The 22883-nt window shown below is 43.4% G+C and overlaps 1 protein-coding gene across 1 annotated transcript in view; it reads left to right on the top strand.

Moving 5' to 3' along the window:
• LOC141047831 (apolipophorins-like) overlaps positions 1–22883 on the top strand; it is a 53817-nt gene that overhangs the window by 18873 nt on the left and 12061 nt on the right. The window contains exons 3-6 of the mRNA XM_073543152.1: positions 17983–18141; positions 19538–19656; positions 21437–21718; positions 22559–22714. Coding sequence (XP_073399253.1) covers positions 17983–18141; positions 19538–19656; positions 21437–21718; positions 22559–22714 — 716 coding nt within the window. The remainder of the gene's footprint in view (positions 1–17982; positions 18142–19537; positions 19657–21436; positions 21719–22558; positions 22715–22883) is intronic.

The following is a 22883-nucleotide window of genomic DNA, read 5'->3' as shown; positions in this document are numbered from 1 at the left end:
TTTTTTCTGCACAGTTACCGAGCGTTCATTTTTTCACACACCGTATAGAGGTGTACGCTCTTCACACACTACCGTGTACCGGCTGATATCATGGACAAACACATGCTATCTGTGTGTGACTCCATAAAAAATAGACGGAGATTTACATTTTTCCATACATACACCGTATAGAGCTGTCCGCTTCTCAAACAGTATCGTATATCTGCTGTTTGGATTACGGTCAAATCTATACAGAGACAGCGTGTGTGTGTGAGACTCCGGAAATACATATACGGACATATCCATTTTTCCATACACCGTATAGAGCTGTCCGCTTCTCAAACAGTATTGTATATCTGCTGTTTGGATTACGGTCAAATCTATACAGAGAAAGCGTGTGTGTGTGAGTCAGGAAATACATATACGGACATTTCCATTTTTCCATACACCGTATAGAGCTGTCTGCTTCTCAAACAGTATCATATATCTGCCATTTGGATTACGGTCAAATCTATACAGAGGCAGCGTGTGTGTGTGACTCCGGAAAAAATAGACGGAGATTTAAAATTTTCCATACATACACCGTATAGAGCTGTCCGCTTCTCAAACAGTATTGTATATCTGCTGTTTGGATGATGGTCAAATCTATACAGAGACAGTGTGTTTGTGTGAGATTCCAGAAATACATATACGGACATTTCCATTTTTCCATACACCATATAGAGCTGTCCGCTTCTCAAACAGTATCATATATCTGCTGTTCGGATTACGGTCAAATCTATACAGAGCCAGCGTGTGTGAGCCCGTAAATACATATACGGACATTTCCATTTTTCCATACATACACCGTATAGAGCTCTCCGCTTCTGATACAGTACTGTATATCTGCTGTTTAGATTACGGTAAAATCCATACTGAGACAGCGTCTGTGTGTGACTACATAAAAAAATAGACGTAGATTTTCATTTTTCCATACATACATCGTATAGAGCTGTATGCTCCTCACACACTACCGTGTACCGGCTGGTATCATGAACAAATACATGCTATCTGTGTGTGACTCCGTAAAAAAATAGACGGATGTTTTCATTTTTCTATACATACACTGTATAGAGCTGTCCGCTTCTGATACAATACCGTATATCTGCTGTTTAGATTGCGGTAAAATCCATACTGAGACAGCGTCTGTGTGTAACTACGGAAAAAAATATATGTAGATTTTCTTTTTCCTTACATACACCGTATAGAGCTGTCCGCTTCTGATACAGTATCGTATATCTGCTGGTTGGATTACGGTCAAATACATACTGGGAGAGCGTCTGTGTGTGACTCTGGAAACAAATATATGGAGATTGACATTTTCCCAAAAAATGTATACAGCTGTACACTTCTGATACAGTACCATATATCTGCTGGTTGGATTACGGTCAAATTCATACTGGGAGAGCGTCTGTGACTAAGGAAATATATACAGAGATTTTAATTTTTCCCTACACCTTATACAGCTGTACGCTCCTCATACAGTACCATATATCTGCTGGTATTTTTGGTACATTTTCCCAAACATGAGGAAGTATGGTTGAAGAGGCCGCGGACATAGGCGGGGGGGCAGCTGGTACTCATGGTGGTGGTGGTGCATCTGCTGGTTACGCCAAAAGCACAATAGCAGCTAAGGCAGGAGGTGTTGAGCCTGCGGCATCGTCTGGCACAAGAAGGCCTGTAAGGTTCCCTTTTCTGGAAGTAGGTAAACCGCTTTTAAAGCCGGAGCATCAGGAACAGGTTTTGGCTTACATTGCCGAAACAGCCTCCAGCTCTATTGCCTCCTCTTCTGAGGTTTCAAAAACTGCAAGCACTGAGTTGTCAGTGCAGGCTTCTGGTCAGGAACAACACCTTTCCTTGTGTCCTTCACCCACACCAAAAGTGAAGGAGGCGGCAGGCCACACTTCAGATTACTTCATGGAGCTCTTTTCACATACCATGCCTGGGTTATCAAGTCAAATCTTGAATTCCCCAGTCCAAAATGAATCTGACATGGAGTGCACTGATGCACAGCCACTGCTCGATGATTCTGCTGGTACATTGACCCAGAACACTACATTTCCCTTGCAGTCTACTGAGCCAGAATCAGACCCTGATGAAACTCAGATGCCCCTTTCCGCATACTATACCACCTTACACGGTGACACAGAGGAAGGTGCAGATGAAAGTGCCGGTTTCCTGAGCAGGTGGGGGGCATACTCGTGGGTGACGGCACTGGCACAGGGCCCCTCATGGTACGCAAAAGTGTCTCTGCTGGTGGGAGGGCCCACTCGCCGTCAGACACACCGGTGTACTATGAGGGGCCCTGTGCCAGTGCCGTTGCCCACGAGTGGGCCCCCCGCTTGCTCAGGGCCACAGCACTTGCAATACTTACCTCTCCCTACTCCACCGCTGTGATGTCTTCTGCATTTCCTGATAGTGACATTCAAGTCAGAGAGAGCGATGACATCACGTCTGTATGCCCTCTGCCTAAACAGTCCAAGTGCAGAGAGCTGGAAGTTGGCGATGCTGAGGAGTCCAGAGTAGAGCAGTGCCCAGAGAGGAGAGGTATTTAATTTTTTTAAAGGTTGGGAGCAATTTTTGGGGAGCACTATACACTGGAGAATGATATATGGGGCCGATCATACACTGGAGCATCATCCATGAGGCCCATCATATACTGGAGCATTCCAAATGGGGGACATCAGACACTGGAGCAGCATTTACGGGGCCCATTATACACTGGAGCATTAGAAATGGGGCCCATTATATATGGAGCATTATTTGGGCCCATAAGACACTGGAGTATCATCCATGGGGCCCATCATATACTGGAGCATTCTAAATGGGGCAGATCAGACACTGCAGCAGCATCTATGGGGCCCATTATACACTGGAGCATTAGAAATGGGGCCCATTATATATGGAGCATTATTTGGGCCCATAAGACACTGGAGCATCATCCATGGGGCCCATCATGTACTGGAACATTCTAAATGGAGCAGATTATCAATGGAGCATTATTTGGGCCCATAAGACACTGAAGCATCATCCATGGGGCCCATCATATACTGGAGCATTCTAAATGGGGCAGGTTATATATGGAGCATTATTTGGGCCCATCATACACTGGAGCATCATCCATGAGGCCCATCATATACTGAAGCATTCTGAATGGGGCAAATTATATATGGAGCATTATTTGAGCCCATCATACACTGGAGCATCATCCATGAGCCCATCATATTCTGGAGCATTCCAAATGGGGGAAATCAAACACTGGAGCAGCATTTACGGGGCCATTATACAGTGGAGCATTAGAAGTGGGGCCCATTATACATTATATGGAGCATTATTTGGGCCCATAAGACACTGGAGCATCATCCATGGGGCCCATCATATACTTGAGCATTCTAAATGGGGCAGATCAGACACTGGAGCAGCATCTATGGGGCCCATTATACACTGGCGCATTGGAAATGGGGCCCATTATATATGAAGCATTATTTGGGCCCATAAGACACTGGAGCATCATCCATGGGGACCATCATATAATGTAGCATTATGTGGAGCTCATCATATACTGTATGGAACATTATATGGGACCAATTATTCTGTATGGAGAAATATATGGGGCTCATTATTCTGTATGGCGCACTATGTGGTGGTCATAATACTGTATGGAGTAATATACTGTCTGTTTTTTGAGCTATTGTAGAATTTAAAATAGGTATCAGTCATGTCATGAAATATTTTTCATTGTACTATACCTATATTTCTGTGCCGTATCGGAGCATCATGAATTGTGGTATGTGTTAAAGGGGCGCACTGACACTCTTTGACCCAGGGCACATGAAAATCTGGAGCCAGCCCTACCCCCCACAACTTTAGCCAAATAACCCCCAGTTTTCAATGCGTAACTATTATTATAAAGTAAATTAAGGTTGACAAGCTTAAGTAATAAGAATTGATGTTGGCATTGAAATAGGCACTGTAGGTGTGTTTACTGTCCTCCACTCCCTGTCGACTTTGCTTCCCCATTGACTTGCATTGGGTTTCGTGTTTCAGTAAGACCTCCGACTTTTCCCTATAGTCGGCCGATTTCATTCTCCTCGACTTTTGAGAAAGTCGGGTTTCATGAAACCTGACTCAACCCTAAAAAAGGCAAAGTCGCTCATCTCTGCTCGGCACAGCCGGAGAGCTAACTAAGCCTAAAGCAAGAAAGGGGAAAACCAAACTGCCCCGGAGCTGACCCCAAAGGAATAGATAGCCCCTAAACATATATTGTCGGTAAGACAAGATGAAAACACAAACGCAGGCAGAAAAATAGACTGAGCAAACGATGGGGCCCACACTGACTAGACAAGACAGGAACGTAAAGACACTGTCTGCAATCATGCAAAAAACCCTGCAAAAAGTCCAACATGTCTGATGCACAAAAACACTGAAGTCGCACGACTTCGCCCCCATTCTATCAGCACTCTGGTATATTCTGAAAGCAAAGCAAAATAACATATAACAGGGGACAAAACAAACTGGCACATGCAGTAACATATGGGTGGTGATTCAGCACAGCCCCAGACGGAGCTGGCTGACCCACACAAAGCAGAGATAAACAAAACCAGATCAAATGCAAACAGAATAACAAATGAACCACTTAGCTGAACATGCAGGGAAAGAGCAGGAGACATCAGACCTCAAAAGGAACAGGAAGAAAATCACCAGCAGGGATAGAGGGAGTCAGCTGTCTTAAATCCCAATCAGAAACCCCAGATCTCCAATAGTCTTCCTCATTATCAGGTGGCAAGCCTCTGGCAATCAGATCAGCTCCACTACCTCCAGTAGCCACCAGAGGGAGTCCAGAAAGAGAACTTGCAACCCCTCTGTCAATCTGACCAGCTCCACTACCTTCAGTAATCACCAGAGGGAAGCCAGAGAGAGAATTCACAACAGGTCCCCATGCTGTTTTTTAAATTATTTAAATACAGTTGTGGCCAAAAGTATTGACACCCCTGCAATTCTGTCAGATAATACTCAGTTTCTTCCTGAAAATGATTGCAAACACAAATTCTTTGGTATTATTATCTTCATTTAATTTGTCTTAAAAGAAAAAACACAAAAGAGAATGAAGCAAAAAGCAAAACATTGATCATTTCACACAAAACTCCAAAAATGGGCCAGACAAAAGTATTGGCACCCTCAGCCTAATACTTGGTTGCACAACCTTTAGCCAAAATAACTACGACCAACCGCTTCCGGTAACCATCAATGAGTTTCTTACAATGCTCTACTGGAATTTTAGACCGTTCTTCTTTGGCAAACTGCTCCAGGTCCCTGATATTTGAAGGATGCCTTCTCCAAACTGCAATTTTTAGATCCTTCCACAGGTGTTCTATGGGATTCAGGTCTGAACTCATTGCTGGCCACCTTAGAAGTCTCCAGTGCTTTCTCTCAAACCATTTTCTAGTGCTTTTTGAAGTATGTTTTTGGTCATTGTCCTGCTGGAAGACCCATGACCTCTGAGGGAGACCCAGCTTTCTCACACTGGGCCCTACATTATGCTGCAAAATTTGTTGGTAGTCTTCTGACTTCATAATGCCATGCACACGGTCAAGCAGTCCAGTGCCAGAGGCAGCAAAGCAACCCCAAAACATCAGGGAACCTCCGCCAAGTTTGACTGTAGGGACCGTGTTTTTTTCTTTGAATGCCTCTTTTTTTCTCCTGTAAACTCTATGTTGATGCCTTTGCCCAAAAAGCTCTACTTTTGTCTCATCTGACCAGAGAACATTCTTCTAAAACGTTTTAGGCTTTTTCAGGTAAGTTTTGGCAAACTCCAGCCTGGCTTTTTTATGTCTCGGGGTAAGAAGTGGGGTCTTCCTGGGTCTCCTACCATACAGTTCCTTTTCATTCAGACGCCGACGGATAGTATGGGTTGACACTGTTGTACCCTCGGTGTTGTGAGTTCATTTTCCCTTCGTCACTGAGGTCTGGTGAACTCCCTATTCTGGTAAAGGAAGGTAATGAGCCTGATTATCAGGCACCTGAGCCTAATGGTGATGACTGGCTGAGTGGAGTCACGGACTGGATATAAGGCTGCCGACGCCCTTCTGCCCTGCGGGTGATTTCTCTGTGGACTTCTAAGAGACCAGTCTGATTCCTGCTCCTCTAAAGCTAAGTTTTCTGCTTTGCCTTTTAGCATTTGTGTTTTGTTTTTGTTTGCCTTGCTTTTCTGGATTCTGCCATTCCCTGCTGGGGTGAGCTGAATCTCCTTTTGCCGGTCGCTCTGTCTTCAGAATATTCCTGAGTACTGACACAGTCTTTTTGAAGCCTAGCGTCTTCAGGGCCTTTTTCACTGTCAGTCTGTTGGCTCTTATTTTCATAGGGTTTTACACGGATTGCAGACAGCAGCCTTCCTGTCCTTTCCTATCTAGTTAGCTTGGGCCCCATCTTTGCTCAGTCTATCTTTCTGTCTGAGTTGTATACTTTCTTCTTGCTTCACCATCATTATATGTGGGGGGCTGCCTTTTGCTTTTGGGTCTGCTCTGTGGCAGTTTAGATTTCCCATTCTGTCTTTAGGCTATTTAGTCCTCCGGCTGTGATCGAGGGGTCTAGGGCATCGTAGGAGCCCCCCACGGCTACTGCTAGTTGTGTTGATAGGTTCAGGGGTCTGCAATCCGATAGCTGCCAACCTCTCTGGTTTTCTGGACTTAGCTAGCATTTCTGTTTTTGCCTCCTATGGTGACTCAATCATAACAGAATCACCCGCCATACCGCAGTTCCTAGGGTACTCAATTGCAGGAAAGAATTGTGTTTAAAAAAAAAAAAAAATAAAAAAAGAGTGTGTATATTCTTTCCTCTATATCTCTGAAGCCGTAGGGGGAATTTTTTTTTTTTCTCTCAATGGCGATAAAGCAATTGTCTGATCATGTGGAGCAGCTCGCTGCGGAAGTGCAGGGAATTTCCGCCTACCTTGCTCGTTCGTATGCTGTTGAACCAAAGATCCCTACACCTGATGTATTTTTTGGGGATCGATCTAAATTTTTGAGTTTCAAAAATAATTGTAAATTATTTTTTGCCTTGAAGCCTAACTCGTCAGGGAGCTCAGCGCAGCAGGTTAAAATTGTCATCTCTTTGCTGCGTGGTGATCCCCAGGATTGGGCGTTTTCTTTGAAACCAGATGATCCTATTCTGACTAATGTGAACGCATTCTTTCAAGCCTTGGGGTTGTTGAATGACGAACCTAATGCTATTGATCAGGCTGAAAAGACCCTGTTGGCATTGAACCAGGGTCGAGATTCTGCAGAGTTGTACTGTCAAACGTTCCGAAAGTGGGCGGTCCTTACTGCCTGGAATGATAATGCCTTGGCTGCTCTCTTTCGGAAGGGTTTGTCAGAAGCCGTAAAAGATACTATGGTGGGATTTCCTGTTCCCTCTGGTCTGGATGATTCTATGTCATTAGCCATTCAGGTTGATCGGCGTTTACGTGAATGCAGGATTGCACGAGAGGTGTTGCCACCGGTTGAACAGACGTCTGAACCTATGCAGTGTGATAGGGTTTTGTCTAAGGCGCAACGTCAGGAGTTCAGAAGGCGTAATAAGCTGTGTTTTTTCTGTGGAGATGCCTCGCATATTATTTCTGTTTGTCCTAAACGAGAGAAACGCTTTGCACACACGTTTTCTGTTGGTGGTGTTCAACCTAAGTTTCTTCTGGCAATTACTCTGATCTGCTCCCTGTCCACATTTTCTGCCAAGGCTTTTGTGGATTCGGGAGCAGCGCTAAACCTAATGGACTTGGATTTTGCTAAACGTTGTGGATTTCCGATGACACCTCTGCAGACGCCTATCCCTTTGAGGGGGATTGGTGCTACTCCTTTGGCGAAAAATAAACCTCAGTTTTGGACCCAGGTGGTCATGCGGGTCGCCCCAGACCATCAAGAAAATTGCAGATTTTTGGTGTTGCATGGTCTGCATGATGCCGTTGTTCTGGGGTTTCCCTGGTTGCAAATTCATAATCCAGTTTTGGATTGGAAATCTGTGTCTGTGGTGAGTTGGGGTTGTCGGTGTGCCTTTAGTGAGGCTCCGTTTTTTTCCACCTCTCCTCAGTCGCATGATGTTCCTGACTATTTGGCGGACTTTTATGTTTATGATGTATTTAGTGAGAATGAGTCTGCGTCCTTGCCTCCTCATAGGAGTTATGACTGTGCAATTGAACTGATCCCGGGGTGTAAATTTCCCAAGGGTCGGCTCTTCAATTTATCTGTACCCGAGCACCAGGCTAGGCGGTCCTATATTAAGGAGGTGTTAGAGAAGGGTCATATTAGACCATCCTCTTCACCCTTAGGTGCCGGGTTTTTTTTGTGGCCAAAAAGGATGGTTCTTTAAGGCCTTGTATTGATTATCGTGCCCTCAACAAAATTACAATTAAATATCACTATCCGTTACCCCTGATTTCGGATCTATTCTCTAGAGTTAGAGGCGCTTGCTGGTTTACCAAGCTTGACTTCAGGGGGGCATATAATCTTATCCGCATTAAGCAGGGGGATGAATGGAATACGGCGTTTAATACTCCGGAGGGACATTTTGAGTACCTGGTGATGCCTTTTGGGCTCACTAATGCCCCTTCTGTCTTCCAGTGCTTCATGAACGATATTTTCCGAGACTTTGTCGATAAATTTTTGATTATCTATCTGGATGATATTTTGATCTTCTCCAAGGATTGGGATTCTCGTGTGGAACATATTCGGACTGTGTTCCGGATCTTGAGGGAGAATTCCCTGTATGTCAAAGGATCGAAATGCCTTTTTGGAGTACAGAGGATTTCATTTTTGGGACTTATTTTGTCTCCGTCAACTATTGAAATGGACCCGGCCAAGGTACAGGCCATTTATGATTGGGTTCAGCCCACCTTTGAAGGCCCTCCAGAAGTTTTTGGGTTTTGCTAATTTTTATCGGAAATTTATAGCAAAATTTTCTAGTATTGCCAAGCCATTGACTGATCTGACTAAGAAGGGTGCTGATGTGTTGAATTGGTCTCCGGAGGCTGTTGCTTCCTTTCAGGAGCTGAAGCGAAGATTTACCTCCGCCCCGGTTTTGCGGCAACCTGATGTCTCACTCCCGTTCCAGGTAGAGGTGGATGCTTCTGAGATTGGTGCAGGAGCTGTTTTGTCCCGAAAGGATCCTGTAACATCTAAAATGAATCCCTGTGCTTTCTTTTCCCGAAAGTTCTCTCCATCTGAACGTAACTATGATGTGGGGAATCGGGAACTGTTGGCCATGAAATGGGCATTTGAGGAGTGGAGACATTGGTTGGAGGGAGCTAAACATCAAGTTGTGGTCCTCACTGACCACAAGAATTTGATTTACCTAGAGTCGGCTAAACGCTTGAACCCTAGACAGGCTAGGTGGGCCTTGTTTTTTACACGTTTTGATTTTGTGGTCTCTTTTCTTCCTGGAACTAAGAATGTCAAGGCAGACGCCCTCTCTAGGAGCTTCTTTGCTGATTCTCCTGTGGTGACCAAGCCTGCTACCATCTTCTGCGAAGGGGTAGTTCTTTCTGCCATCTCGCCCGATTTGAGACTTGCTCTGCAAGAGTTCCAGGAGGACAAACCTGAGCGTTGTCCCAGTGGAAAGTTGTATGTTCCTGACCAGTGGAAGAAGAGAGTGATGTCTGAAGTTCATTGCTCTGCATTGGCTGGTCATCCAGGTATTTTTGGTACTAGAGATCTGGTGAGTCGCTCTTTTTGGTGGCCCACCTTGTCTCATGATGTCAGGAATTTTGTGCAGTCCTGTGGGACTTGCTCCCGGTCTAAATCTTGTTCTCGCTCTAGTGGGTTGTTGATGCCTTTGCCGTCCCCAGGAGGCCATGGACCCATATTTCAATGGATTTCATCTCTGATATGCCGGTCTCTCAAAGAATGACTGTTATTTGGGTGATTTGTGATAGGTTCTCTAAGATGGTTCATCTTGTACCACTCCCTAAGTTGCCGTCTTCCTCTGAGTTGGTGCCCCTGTTTTTGCAACAGGTGGTTCGCTTGCACGGGATTCCTGAGAACATTGTATCTGACAGAGGAGTTCAGTTTGTGTCTAGATTTTGGAGGACTTTCTGTTCCAAGCTGGGAATTCAGTTGTCCTTCTCCTCTGCTTTTCACCCTCAGACCAATGGACAGACAGAGAGAACAAACCAGACCTTGGAGTCGTATTTGAGATGTTTTATTTCCGCTGATCAGGATGATTGGGTTTCATTTTTGCCCTTGGCCGAATTTGCTTTAAATAATAGAGCTAGTTCTGCCACTTTGATGTCACCTTTTTTTTGTAACTTTGGGTTTCATCCTTGATTTTCTTCAGGGCAGGTGGAGCCTTCTGCCTGCCCAGGTGTTGACACTGTGGTGGAGAGAATGCAGCAGATCTGGGACCAAGTGGTGGATAAGTTATCTCTCTCCCAGGAAAAGGCCCAGCGGTTTTCCAATCGACATAGGACCATTGGTCCCCAGTTTAAGATTGGTGATATGGTGTGGTTATCATCTATAATAATAAATGCCCTAAGCAGCTTCCGGTTGTAACAACTTCCATCCAGTTGTAACCGGTGACGTCACCACACACACACGCACATGTTAACCCTCAACACACCACACCGCCTCAACACACACTCCTCTCACCTTTCACCTCCACTCACGTCCACTCACTCTTTCACTCCACATACGTTCCTTTCTCTCACTCCGTTTCTCATACTCACACCGTCATCGTCGCTGCCCCGACATCTTCCTCCGCCGCCGCGATCCTGGATCCAGACGTTCTCCAGGCCGCCGACATGTTCTTGCGGCGACGCCATCTTGGATTTCGTGAAATCCCGCGATATTCAAGATGGCGTCGCCGCAAGAACATGTCGCTGGCGTGGACGACTCGGGATCCAAAAAGATGGCGTTGGCGAAATCTTGCGAGATTACGCCGACGCCATTTTGGATCCCGATGTCGTCCATGCCGGCGACATGTTCTTGCGGTGACGCCATTTTGGATCGGCAAAATCCCGCGATAGTCAAGATGGCGTCGCCGCAAGAACATGTCGCCGGCGAGGACGACGTCGGGATCCAAAATGGCGTCGGCGAAAACTCACGAGATTTCGCCGACGCCATTTTGGATCCCGACGTCGTCCACGCCGGCGACATGTTCTTCCGGCGACGCCATCTTGACTATCACGGGATTTCACGATACTCAAGATGGCGTCGCTGCAAGAACATGTCGCCGGCGTGGACAACGTCTGGATCCAGGATGGCGCCGGCGGAAGAAGATGTCGGGGATCGTGGAGCAGCGGCGATGACGGCGTGAGTATGAGAGACGGAGTGAGAGAAGGGGTCGTATGTGGAGTGAAAGAGTGAGTGGAGATGGTGAAAGGTGAGAGGAATGTGTGTGTTGAGGGTTAACATGGCAAGAGGTGTGATGCTATCGCATCCTCCCGATGCGATGGCATCGGGCCATAATCTAGTCAAAAAATATTGCTATGAAGGTGGCTTCTCCTAAGTTTAAGCCTAGATTTATTGGACCTTACAAGATTTTGGAGATTATTAATACGGTCTCTTTTCGTTTGGCTCTTCCTGTCACATTTAAAATCCATAATGTGTTCCATAAGTCCTTGTTGAAGAGGTTTGTTGAACCAGTTGTTCCTGGGGTGGCACCTCCGGACCCTGTATTGGTTGAAGGTAACATGGAATATGAGGTAGAGAAAATACTGGATTCCCGTCTGGCTAGACGGAGACTCCAGTATTTGGTTAAGTGGAAGGGTTATGGTCAGGAGGATAATTCCTGGGTCTCTGCCTCTGATATTCATGCCAAAAGATTGGTGAGTGCCTTTCATCGGGCTCACCCTGATCGCCCTGGTGGCGTGGTTGAGGGTTCGGTGACCCCTCTTCAAGGGGGAGGTACTGTTGTGAGTTCATTTTCCCCTTCGTCACTCAGGTCTGGTGAACTCCCTATTCTGGTAAAGGAAGGTAATGAGCCTGATTATCAGGCACCTGAGCCTAATGATGATGACTGGCTGAGTGGAGTCACGGTCTGGATATAAGGCTGCCGACGCCCTTCTGCCCTGCGGGTGATTTCTCTGTGGACTTCTAAGAGACCAGTCTGATTCCTGCTCCTCTAAAGCTAAGTTTTCTGCTTTGCCTTTTAGCATTTGTGTTTTGTTTTTGTTTGCCTTGCTTTTCTGGATTCTGCCATTCCCTGCTGGGGTGAGCTGAATCTCCTTTTGCCGGTTGCTCTGTCTTCAGAATATTCCTGAGTACTGACATAGTCAATTGAAGCCTAGCGTCTTCAGGGCCTTTTTCACTGTCAGTCTGTTGGCTCTTATTTTCATAGGGTTTTTCACGGATTGCAGACAGCAGCCTTCCTGTCCTTTCCTATCTAGTTAGCTTGGGCCCCGTCTTTGCTCAGTCTATCTTTCTGTCTGAGTTGTGTTCTTTCTTCTTGCTTCACCGTCATTATATGTGTGGGGCTGCCTTTTGCTTTGGGGTCTGCTCTGGGGCAGTTTAGATTTCCCTTTCTGTCTTTAGGCTATTTAGTCCTCCGGCTGTGATCGAGGGGTCTAGGGCATCGTAGGAACCCCCCACGGCTACTGCTAGTTGTGTTGATAGGTTCAGGGGTCTGCAATCCGATAGCTGCCAACCTCTCTGGTTTTCTGGACTTAGCTAGCATTTCTGTTTTTGCCTCCTACGGTGACTCAATCATAACACCTCGGACTGCAGGGCAGCTTGAACTTGTTTGGATGTTAGTCGAGGTTCTTTATCCAACATCCGCACAATCTTGCATTGAAATCTCTTGTCAATTTTTCTTTTCTGTCCACATCTAGGGAGGTTAGCCACAGTGCCATGGGCTTTAAACTTCTTGATGACACTGCGCACGGTAGACACAGGAACATTCAGATCTTTGGAGATGGACTTGTAGCCTTGAGATTGCTCATGCTTCCTCACAATTTGGTTTCTCAAGTCCTCAGACAGTTCTTTGGTTTTCTTTCTTTTCTCCATGCTCAATGTGGTACACACAAGGACACAGGACAGAGGTTGAGTCAACTTTAATCCATGTCAACTGGCTGCAAGTGTGATTTAGTTATTGCCAACACCTGTTAGGTGCCACAGGTAAGTTACAGGTGCTGTTAATTACACAACTTAGAGAAGCATCACATGATTTTTGAACAGCACCAATACTTTTGTCCACCCTCTTTTTTATGTTTGGTGTGGAATTATAACCAACTTGGCTTTAGGACAATTCTTTTTGTGTTTTTTCATTTAAGACAAATTAAATGAAGATAATAATACCAAAGAATTTGTGTTTGCAATCATTTTCAGGAAGAAACTTAGTATTATCTGACAAAATTGCAGGGGTGTCAATACTTTTGGCCACAACTATAAATAATTAAAAAAAATGGTTTAGGGTCCCCCCATTTTTGACAACCAGCCTTGCTAAAGCAGACAGCTGGGAGATGGTATTCTCAGGCTGGTAAGGGGCCATGGATATCGCCCCCCCAGCCTAAAAATATCAGCCCGCAGCTGCCCAGAAAAGGCACATCTATTAGATGCGCCAATTCTGGCCCTTTGCCTGGCTCTTCCCAATTGCAATGTAGCGGTGGCAAGTGGGGTGATAGTTGGGGGGTTGATGTCACCTTTGAATTCTCAGGTGACATCAAGCCCTGAGGTTAGTAATGGAGAGGTGTCAATAAGACACCCCCATTACTAAATCCATAGTCATATTGTATGAAAACACAGACACCCAGAAAAATTCCTTTAATTGAAAGAATGACACAGACTCCTTTAATAATCTTAATTAATCCATACTTATGACCTCGCCTAATTCCACCGAAGCCCTCAATCTCTTGTAATAAAAATGAAATAAAAAAATAATAATATACCACACCTGTCCGTCGTTCTGTCCCACCGTGAGAAAAACTCGCAGCAGTTTATTCACCAGTGGTTCTCAGCCTGGACGTTTGCATCTTGGTACCATCTATGTTGAAAAATGTTTATCCCCAGACATTGATTACGATGAGGGACAGAACGACAGACAGGTATGGTATATTGTTGTTATATGGTACATTGTTGGTATAAAGCTGCTAGTATGGCCAGGCCTGACCTGAATCCATTAGAAAATTTATGGAAGGAACTAATACTTGGTTCATAGAAGGAGCCCACGGGACCTTCATGATTTGAAGACTGTTTGGAAGAATGGGCCAAAATCACTCCTGAGCAATGCATGCGACTAGTTTCTCCATACAGGAGACATCTTGAAGCTTTTATCACCATCACGAACAAAGACTTTAGTATCAAGTATTTATTACATTTCTGTACACTTGTTCAATACTTTTTCCCTGTGTCATTTCTCATTATTAAACAAGGAGGGGAAAAAGACTAGACTAAATATGGTATGCACAACCACAAGTAAAAGATGAAAAAACCTTTATTACACATCAAGACAACCAACCATAAAAACAATTAAAAACAATGCGTGATGGTAAACCAACACCCACATGTAGACAATCAATGTGTGGAAATCCACCCTAAGTAGCAGTTTATGCAGGCTAATGAAAAACACATATATATGAAAACACCTGGAAGGTACATAAATGGAGCATGTATAAGTTATATAATGTGAACAATATGATGATAATAGCTGCCCTGAAAAACACAGAGCTAATAATAATGAATGTACCACCAGATGTGATAAGCCCTCACATATGCAAATCCTGGCACTGTAATGAATACTGGAGCCGCATAACCATAAAGTAGGTCTCAAACTCCATAACAGAAATCAGCTAGACATGAAAAGGGATCTAGTCCCTATAAGTTATATAGTGAGCATAAATATAAATTAGGTCACTAGAAACTATAAGAAGCTGGAGAAGTTCCTGACAATCACAAGGAGAAAATGACCATAAACCTGATGAATGGCGATCTGAACCAAGTGAACAAAAAGGGGGGCATGGACAAACCCAGTCACAACACAATGCCAGCTGTAATGGCTTAAAATGAAGCCATGTGGATGCGCTGCTACAGAGAAAAAGAGGGGGTGTGGAGGCAAGGCCCCACGCGTATCGCTGCACTTGGCAACTTTGTCATATTTCTCATTATTACACATAATTTTATTTACAGACTTCTATGGTTTAATTTCTTTGCCTCTGTGGATTGGATGGGTTGTTATCGACATCTGGTGACAATTTCATGTCAATAGCACCTTTAGAAATATATTTACTCAGAAAATTGGTGACGTGTTCAATAATAATTTCAACTACTGTATTTAGTTAAAACAACAGTTACTCTTTAAATTCCACGACAAGGGCAATCAATTTTCTATTCAAAAATGTTGTTTAATCCCTTACCGGCAATTGACCTACAGTTATGTCATATGCCGGCTACCAAGCTTTGATACAGGCTAAGAAATTGAGTCTGCATCCTTGTCGACAGGTGATGGCTGTTATATTCAGCCATCACCTACCTCTAACAGCCACACATAAAGCTGAGCTCCAAAATCTGCTGCTAACCTGTTAAATATCACTGTGAGTGTGTGATAGTGGCATTTACAGAGCGTGTCCTGATGGGCGAGCTGTTATAGTTGCATATCGGTGTACCTATCATGACGGTACTCCTATAGAGACCAGTTCCTGGCTGGCGTTCATAGGAGACTGTGATCTTTACTATATACAGAAATACCTTGCTCTGCTTTATATGGCTCAAGCAATCGAACAGGTGTAGTACGAGTGCCGACTGGGGGGTGGTCCCTTTCGGCTGTGGAACAGGCTGGAGGCAGAGGCAGAAATCTGTTCAATCAGGTCCAAACTTTATTCGGTGTCCTCTTGACATCCACAGCAGACACACCAGCTTCTGCTCCCTGGCCTGGGTACCAGTCACCTTCCTTCTGCTTCGATTGGCAAAGACCCTCCGGGTTCTTTCACCGTGGCTGCCATTAGGCCCATGGCCACAGCGCTTCGCCCTGGCTAAGTCTGCCCACTGTACACCTACTCACTCTTCGGTGTCCCAGCCGGCCAGTACCAAAACCTTCCATCAGTCGCTGCCATCCCCTCCTGCGGCTGCTTCCTCAGGGCCACCCCCCTCTCCGAATCACCGTCTTTGGCTCTCCTCTGTCCTTCCTGAGCTTCTCCTCTCTCCATCCTCTCCTGTGCTCTTCTCACTTCTTTCTTCCCCATGGGTGACTCTCTGCCCTGCCCCTGGGACTCTCCTCTCTTATATCTCCTCTCTCTGGAAATCCCCTTCTCAGTCCCATAACTCCGCCCACCATGACTATGCAGTTTCCCCAGCCTAAGGCTTGCTGTTAAGTTCTTTTCCCACTGCTCTCTGTCTCCATCTTGTGGCCAAAACCCAGTACTACGTTATCCTGCACTAATTCCCACCTGTTAACTGTACACATACAATAAAGCATAGTGCACATCATCCTTTACATGTTCTTTCTATCTCAGACAGGTCCATAGGTCAGTCCACCCCTACGCAGGATCAAGAGGACTAAAGCTGGGTTCATACTACTTTATGGCAGTCCATTAGATGGCCTGCATTACACCGCAGAATAACGCAGTGTAACGCAGTCATTAACCCCTATTATCGGGCGCATCGCTAACGCATGCCATAATCGGCATGTGCTAGTGATGTGCCGTCATTCTATGCCAGAGCCTCGGACACGGGCTGCAGCGTCTGAGGCTCCGTCACCGCTAGCGCAGATGAACCATCTGCGCTAGCGGTATAGTATAACGCCATCGCGTTAACGCAACCCGTCAATGCTATGCGTTGAACAGGCTGCCTTTGTGCAATATGAACCTGGCCTAAGAGGACTAACAAATGCAATAAAAAGTTAAAAAAAAATTTTGTTACAAAATATGAAATAGTAAAAAAACATAAGTTTAAATCAAAACCTCAAAAGCCCATTAAAAATTAAAAAATAAAAAAATTAAATAATATAGTTATGTTGTATCTTCATATTTGTAAAAATCTGATCTATTATAACATAAAATAAATTACCCAAACAGGCAAACAGTATAAAGAAAAAAAATCTTAACACCAAAATTGTGGGGGGGGGGGTTTGGCTGCTGCAACTGCGCCAATGATGATTATAAAAGGTGATCAAAACATCATATATACTTCAAAATGGTAAAGAGAATGGCTCAAGGCTCAAAATACAAGTCCTCACACAGTCTCATTGACTGAAAATTGAAAACGTTATTATGGCTCTTGGAAAAAGGGGACAGAAGCAAAAAAAACATTTTTACATACAAATTCTTAGTTTTTTTTCTCAGTACTTAAAAAAAAAAAAATATTCATACTTGGTATATTTTTCTCGCTTTTCAGTACATCACATCATAAAAGCAATTTTGTCATTCTAAAGTACAATACGTCCTGAAAAAATCAAGGCTTCATACAACTATGTTAATGGAAAAATAAAAAAGTTATGGCACTTGGGAGAATGGTAGGAAAAAAAACAAAAGCTGAAAAACGAGGCTCATAAAACTTTTACAAATAAAGCAACTTTTGTAAAAACTGCTTGGTAAAGGTTGCCAATTTCTTGATGTATACTATACAAATCTAGCTATCAATTCCTAAAATAAATTGTCTTTCCGAGGAATAAAAGGACACAAACTCCTGCATTCTGAAGAGAAGCCTTGGCAGCCCGTCACGTCTCCCTTGGCCTCTAGCAACCAAAGAGGATGTTAAATGACTTCATTAGTAAATTGATTTATTCACACAAGACATACTTTCAAGATGGAAATTAAATGGCTTCAAAATTTATGTCTGAAAGAAAGTGTCCTAATAAGATTTGCATTTTTTTCTGATCATTCTGAAAACAGTCTCTATTGTTAGGTCTTAATTAATCTTTTCTAAGGAGTTAATGTGAGGACATGGCTGAATTTTAAAGCTCGGTTCCACTTCAAATCTGAGAATGGCTTCACGTAACCCCAGATTTCGGAGATTTTCAATCATTTATGACTTATTTTTGTCATTTCAGTGGGGTCTTTTGTATGGAGTCACTTGTCACAACTCCTAGAATCTGATGATCCTCTCAAACAAGTCGTTGCAGATAACCTACCTGATGACATTCTCACCAAGGATTTTGAGGGTGAATCATGGAAATACTCAACATATTCAGATGCTACAGTTCACTCAGGTACCATTGCCAACCACTACCAGCAAACTAGCAAACCTGTCTTTTTTTTTTGCATTATTGCTATTGATGAGCGAGTATACTCGTTGCTCGGGTTTTCCCGACCATGCTCGGGTGACCTCCGAGTATTTTGGCGTGCTCTGAGATTTAGTTTTCGCTGTCTAATCTGCATTATTTGCGACTTGTAGACAGGCTGGACACATGTGGGAATTCCCTAACAAACAGGCATTCCACACATGTATTCAAGCTGTCTATCAGTCGTAAATCATGCAGATGAGATGACGAAATCTAAATCTCCGAGCACGCCAAAATACTCGGAGGACACCCGAGCATGCTCGGAAAAACCCGAGCAACGAGTATACTCGCTCATCAATAATTATTGCCCCATGAATGGGACTGTAGTGGGTGTTTATATGCAGTCTATAAGTGATCATTGAAAAAGTGTAATTAGAAGCTCCCATGATTTGCATTTGGTATGGTAGTATTTATAAAAGCTGGGACACTGTTCCTTAGTAGAGTTGAAAATAGACTGATGTGCCATAAAAAGTGAATATATTCGCAAAGCCAAATTTACACACAGAATTTGGTCAAACACAAAAGTGAGCACGAGAAAAGACCAGTAGTAATTATTATTTATACTTTTTCTTTCTTTTGAATGCACTGTTGGTTAAAAAAAATACACAAAAATTGCACTGAAACTGAATTAGAAAATCTGGCCTTGAAGGGAATCTGTCACCAAATTTTTACCACCAAATATGAGAGCAGCATAAGATAGAAACAGAGACTCTTATTCCAGTGGTGTGACAATTCCTGTGCTGTTTGATAAAATCACTGTTTTATCTGCTGCCGATCTACCAGTTTTCTGAATGCTGAGCTCTGTATAACCCCACACTGATTGGCTTTGTCTTCAGAAAGCAGCCAATCAGTGATGTGGGAAGGGTTATACAGAGCTCAGTATTCAGAAAACTAGTAAATCGGCAGCAGATAAAACAGTGATTTTATCATTTTTTTTTAATAGACAGCACATGGATGTAACATGGATGACATCAGTGTACTGTTTAGTATATCAAAGGCCCATTAATTCACATATATGTTTGGCCCGCAAATTTTAACAACTCGAACATATCTCCATTTTAAGATTCATGGACTTTAATGGTTACGTGTTCTGTTGAAAAAAAATGATAAAACATGTACACAAAACTCCATAATGTGAATGTGGCCTCAGTCAAAGCAAATTATGCACCTCAACTGAAAATGTAACAGCTTTTAATTATAAGTTACTATGGAAATTTTAAGAAATTTGCATTATTCTAGTTATTTTGGCAAGTGTGATACACTGTGTTTTGCCATTCTTTTATGAAAAGCTTTTGTCCTTAATATTTTACAAAAATCCTTCCAGATTCTGTAGGTGCCAATATGGAGGCTTCACTGATTTTTACACCATCATCCTTCATTCCACGCTCTGCAATGGCCAACCTTACAATACACACGTTGGGTCGAGCAGTGAATGTAATTGAGGTGAGTCAGTATGTTATCTACTTGTATAGCTTAAATTCAAATGATCGTATCTCAATGATTTACACATTTTTTTCTAAGGGGTTCTCGGGGAATAGAAAATAAATAAATAAGTAAATAACTAAATGAAATATAATTATAATTTCATAAATACATTTAGTTAGCAAATCATAATTGTTTTCTCTATGGCGGTGACGCTATGGAACTATAATGGCAGCCGTCCTGTTACAGTGATACAACCCTGTCTTAGAATGTCAGTACAGGAGACTGTGAGCATGTGCAGTAGGAAGGTCCACTGCAGTGACCATGAAGAACCAAGTACATATGCCATATATGGTCATTCAAAATTACAGGTAGGACAGTAGTGTGGGCAGCCTCTTCTTACCTCAGCCCCCCGGTATATGCAGTATTAGTTCAGTTAGACATGGCGGACAGCAGTGTGAGCAGCCTCTTCTTACCTCAGCACCCTTGGTATTGCCAGTATTAGGTCATATAAACAGGGTGGACAGCATTGTGAGCAGCCTCTTCTTACCTTAGCACCCTTGGTATTTTCAGTATTAGATCATATTGACAGGGTGGACAGCAGTGTGAGCAGCCTCTTCTTACCTCAGCACCCTTGGTATTTCCAGTATTAGGTCATACAGACAAGGTGGGCAGCAGTGTGAGCAGCCTCTTCTTACCTCAGCACCCCTGGAATCTCCAGTATTACATCAGGTAGACAGGGTGGACAGCAGTGTAAGCAGCATCTTCTTGCCTCATCACTTCTGATATGTCCAGTATTAGATCACATAGACAGAGTAAGCAGCAGTGTGAGCATCCTCTTCTTATCTCAGCACTCCTGATATATCTAGTATTAGATAACATAGACAGGCTAGACAGCAGTGTGAGCAGCCTCTTCATACCTCAGCACCACTGGTATCTTCAATATTAGATCAGATAGACAGGGTGGACAATAGTGTGAGCAGCATCTTCTTACCTCAGCACCCCTGATATCTCCAGTATTAGATCACATAGACAGGGTGGACAGTAGTGTGAGCAGCCTCTTCTTACCTCAGCACCCCTGATATGTCCAGTATTAGATCACATAGACAGAGTGGACAGCAGTGTGAGAAGCATCATCTTACCTCAGCACCACTGGTATCTCCAGTATTATATCACATAGAAAGGGTGGACAGCAGTGTGAGCAGCCTTTTCTTACTTCAGCACCACTGACATGTCCAGTATTAGATCACATAGACAGAGTGGACAGCAGTGTGAGAAGTGTCTTCTTACCTCAGCACCACTGGTATCTCCAGTATTAGATCACATAGACTGGGTGGACAGCAGTGTGAGCACCTCTTCTTACCTCAGCATCCCTGATATCTCCAGTATTAGATCACATAGGGTGGACAGCAGTGTGAGCAGTCTCTTCTTACCTCAGCACCCCTGATATCTCCAGTATTAGATCACATAGGGTGGACAGCAGTGTGAGCAGCCTCTTCTTACCTCCGCACTCCTGATATCTCCAGTATTAGATCACCTAGAGAGAGGACATAGCAGTGTGAGCAGCCTCTTCTTACGTATGCACTCATGATATCTCCAGTAGTAGATCAGTTAGACTTGGTGGACAGTAGTATTTCCATATCAGGTCATATCAGGAAATTAAATGGAGGGCATTTTATAGCAATTACAGTATATACATTTGTAATTTAATACAACAGTTATTAACAGCAAATTAGAAATATGCTCATAGATAACGTTGGAAATTGATGGTGGCCATGACTGCTTTAATGTTTTATCCTAGCTTGGAATTCGCTTGGAAAATGCAGAAGATCTTCTGAAGTCATTGCTGGGTCGTCACTCTTCAACATTAAATGAAATTCTTGTGGGGAAAGGGGAAGACAAGCAGTTTACTTCTGAACCACCCATGGAGACTGTAACATCACCTACTGATAAGAAGCCTACATCTAAGCGGTACAATCCAGGGGAACTGCTGGGAAAAAAGTCTGATCAGCAAAAAGTCAAGAAATCCAAGCACAGCTGTCCAAGTGGAAAGTACAACAAGCTAAATGAACTACACCAGAAGGTAATGAAGTATTACATCCTAATCCAAGCCAAACAGACCTTTCACCCTGTTCTGTATAGAAGGGCATATGCCACAAGCCCACCATTGTGCCTCACATGTCATGGTCCCAGGGGATATCACTGGAGCCAGATGCAGCTGCAAGTTGACTCATGATCAAGATATAGTATATAATATAATTTTAACAGTAAAGAAAGAAGATCCTAGTAGTCATATTAGAAACATAAAATAGAGCATAGAAATACAGAGATCATGATTTATATTTCTGTCAATTTATAGTTAATGGGTTGTCTAGTGAAAACAAGTTATAACCTATTGATCGGAGGGGTTCGGACAACTGGAAGCTGCATAGGTTAGCAGAATAGGAACACCTTTTTTCTAGAATGGATCGGTAGTGCCCGTGTTGGACCACCTCTCCATTGATTCCTTAAACGACAGCCAAGCGCTGTTCTCATACTCAGCAGTTCCGTAGAGTATGAATGGAGAGTATCAAACTTGCTTCTCTATTCTGTAATAGGGATATAAGTACCCACCCATTCATGGATACAAATTCCCCATTCTGCCAATCGGTGCTTTTCAATAAATAATTTTTCAAGGATCCATTTTGCTGGATTTTCCACTTCTTTTTCTCTGGGTTCTCAAGTTTCCTCCCACATTTCAAAAACAAACTGATAGGGAATTTAGATTGTGAGCCCCAATGGGGACAGAGATAATGATGTCTGTAAAGCGCTGTAGAATTAATGGCGCTATCAAAATTAAATAAATATAGTATTGATAGTAGTGGTCTTAAAAAAATAATAAAAGTAAATTTGATTAATGGCTTTTTCCATCATCTACTTGAAGTTTACAGAAGGAATGACTGAAAAGAGAGAACTAAAATGTGGTCTCAGCATGAAGATTTTTGGGAATGAACTCATCTTCCTGGATTGTGAAGGAGTAAGAGACACGATGAAACAATACTCCTTGAGCCTCGCTGGACTTGCAGTAAAACTGCTTAAGGTATAATCATTAGTGTTAGGTTTGTGTTGTGACCGTAGTTCTCAAGCGTCTCATGATAAAATATCTTCAGCGTTTCTTCAGGGATTAAATGACTTTCCGAATTTCCGTACTTTCCTGCGACTTCTGAAACAATTGTAAAATCCCACATGTTTGGAATATTTATTGGCCA

Source organism: Dendrobates tinctorius, unplaced genomic scaffold (genome assembly GCF_039654945.1).
Source record: "Dendrobates tinctorius isolate UK_male_01 unplaced genomic scaffold, ASM3965494v1 ptg000129l, whole genome shotgun sequence".
NCBI lineage: Eukaryota > Metazoa > Chordata > Amphibia > Anura > Dendrobatidae > Dendrobates > Dendrobates tinctorius.
This window is presented reverse-complemented; position numbering and strand designations above follow the sequence as displayed.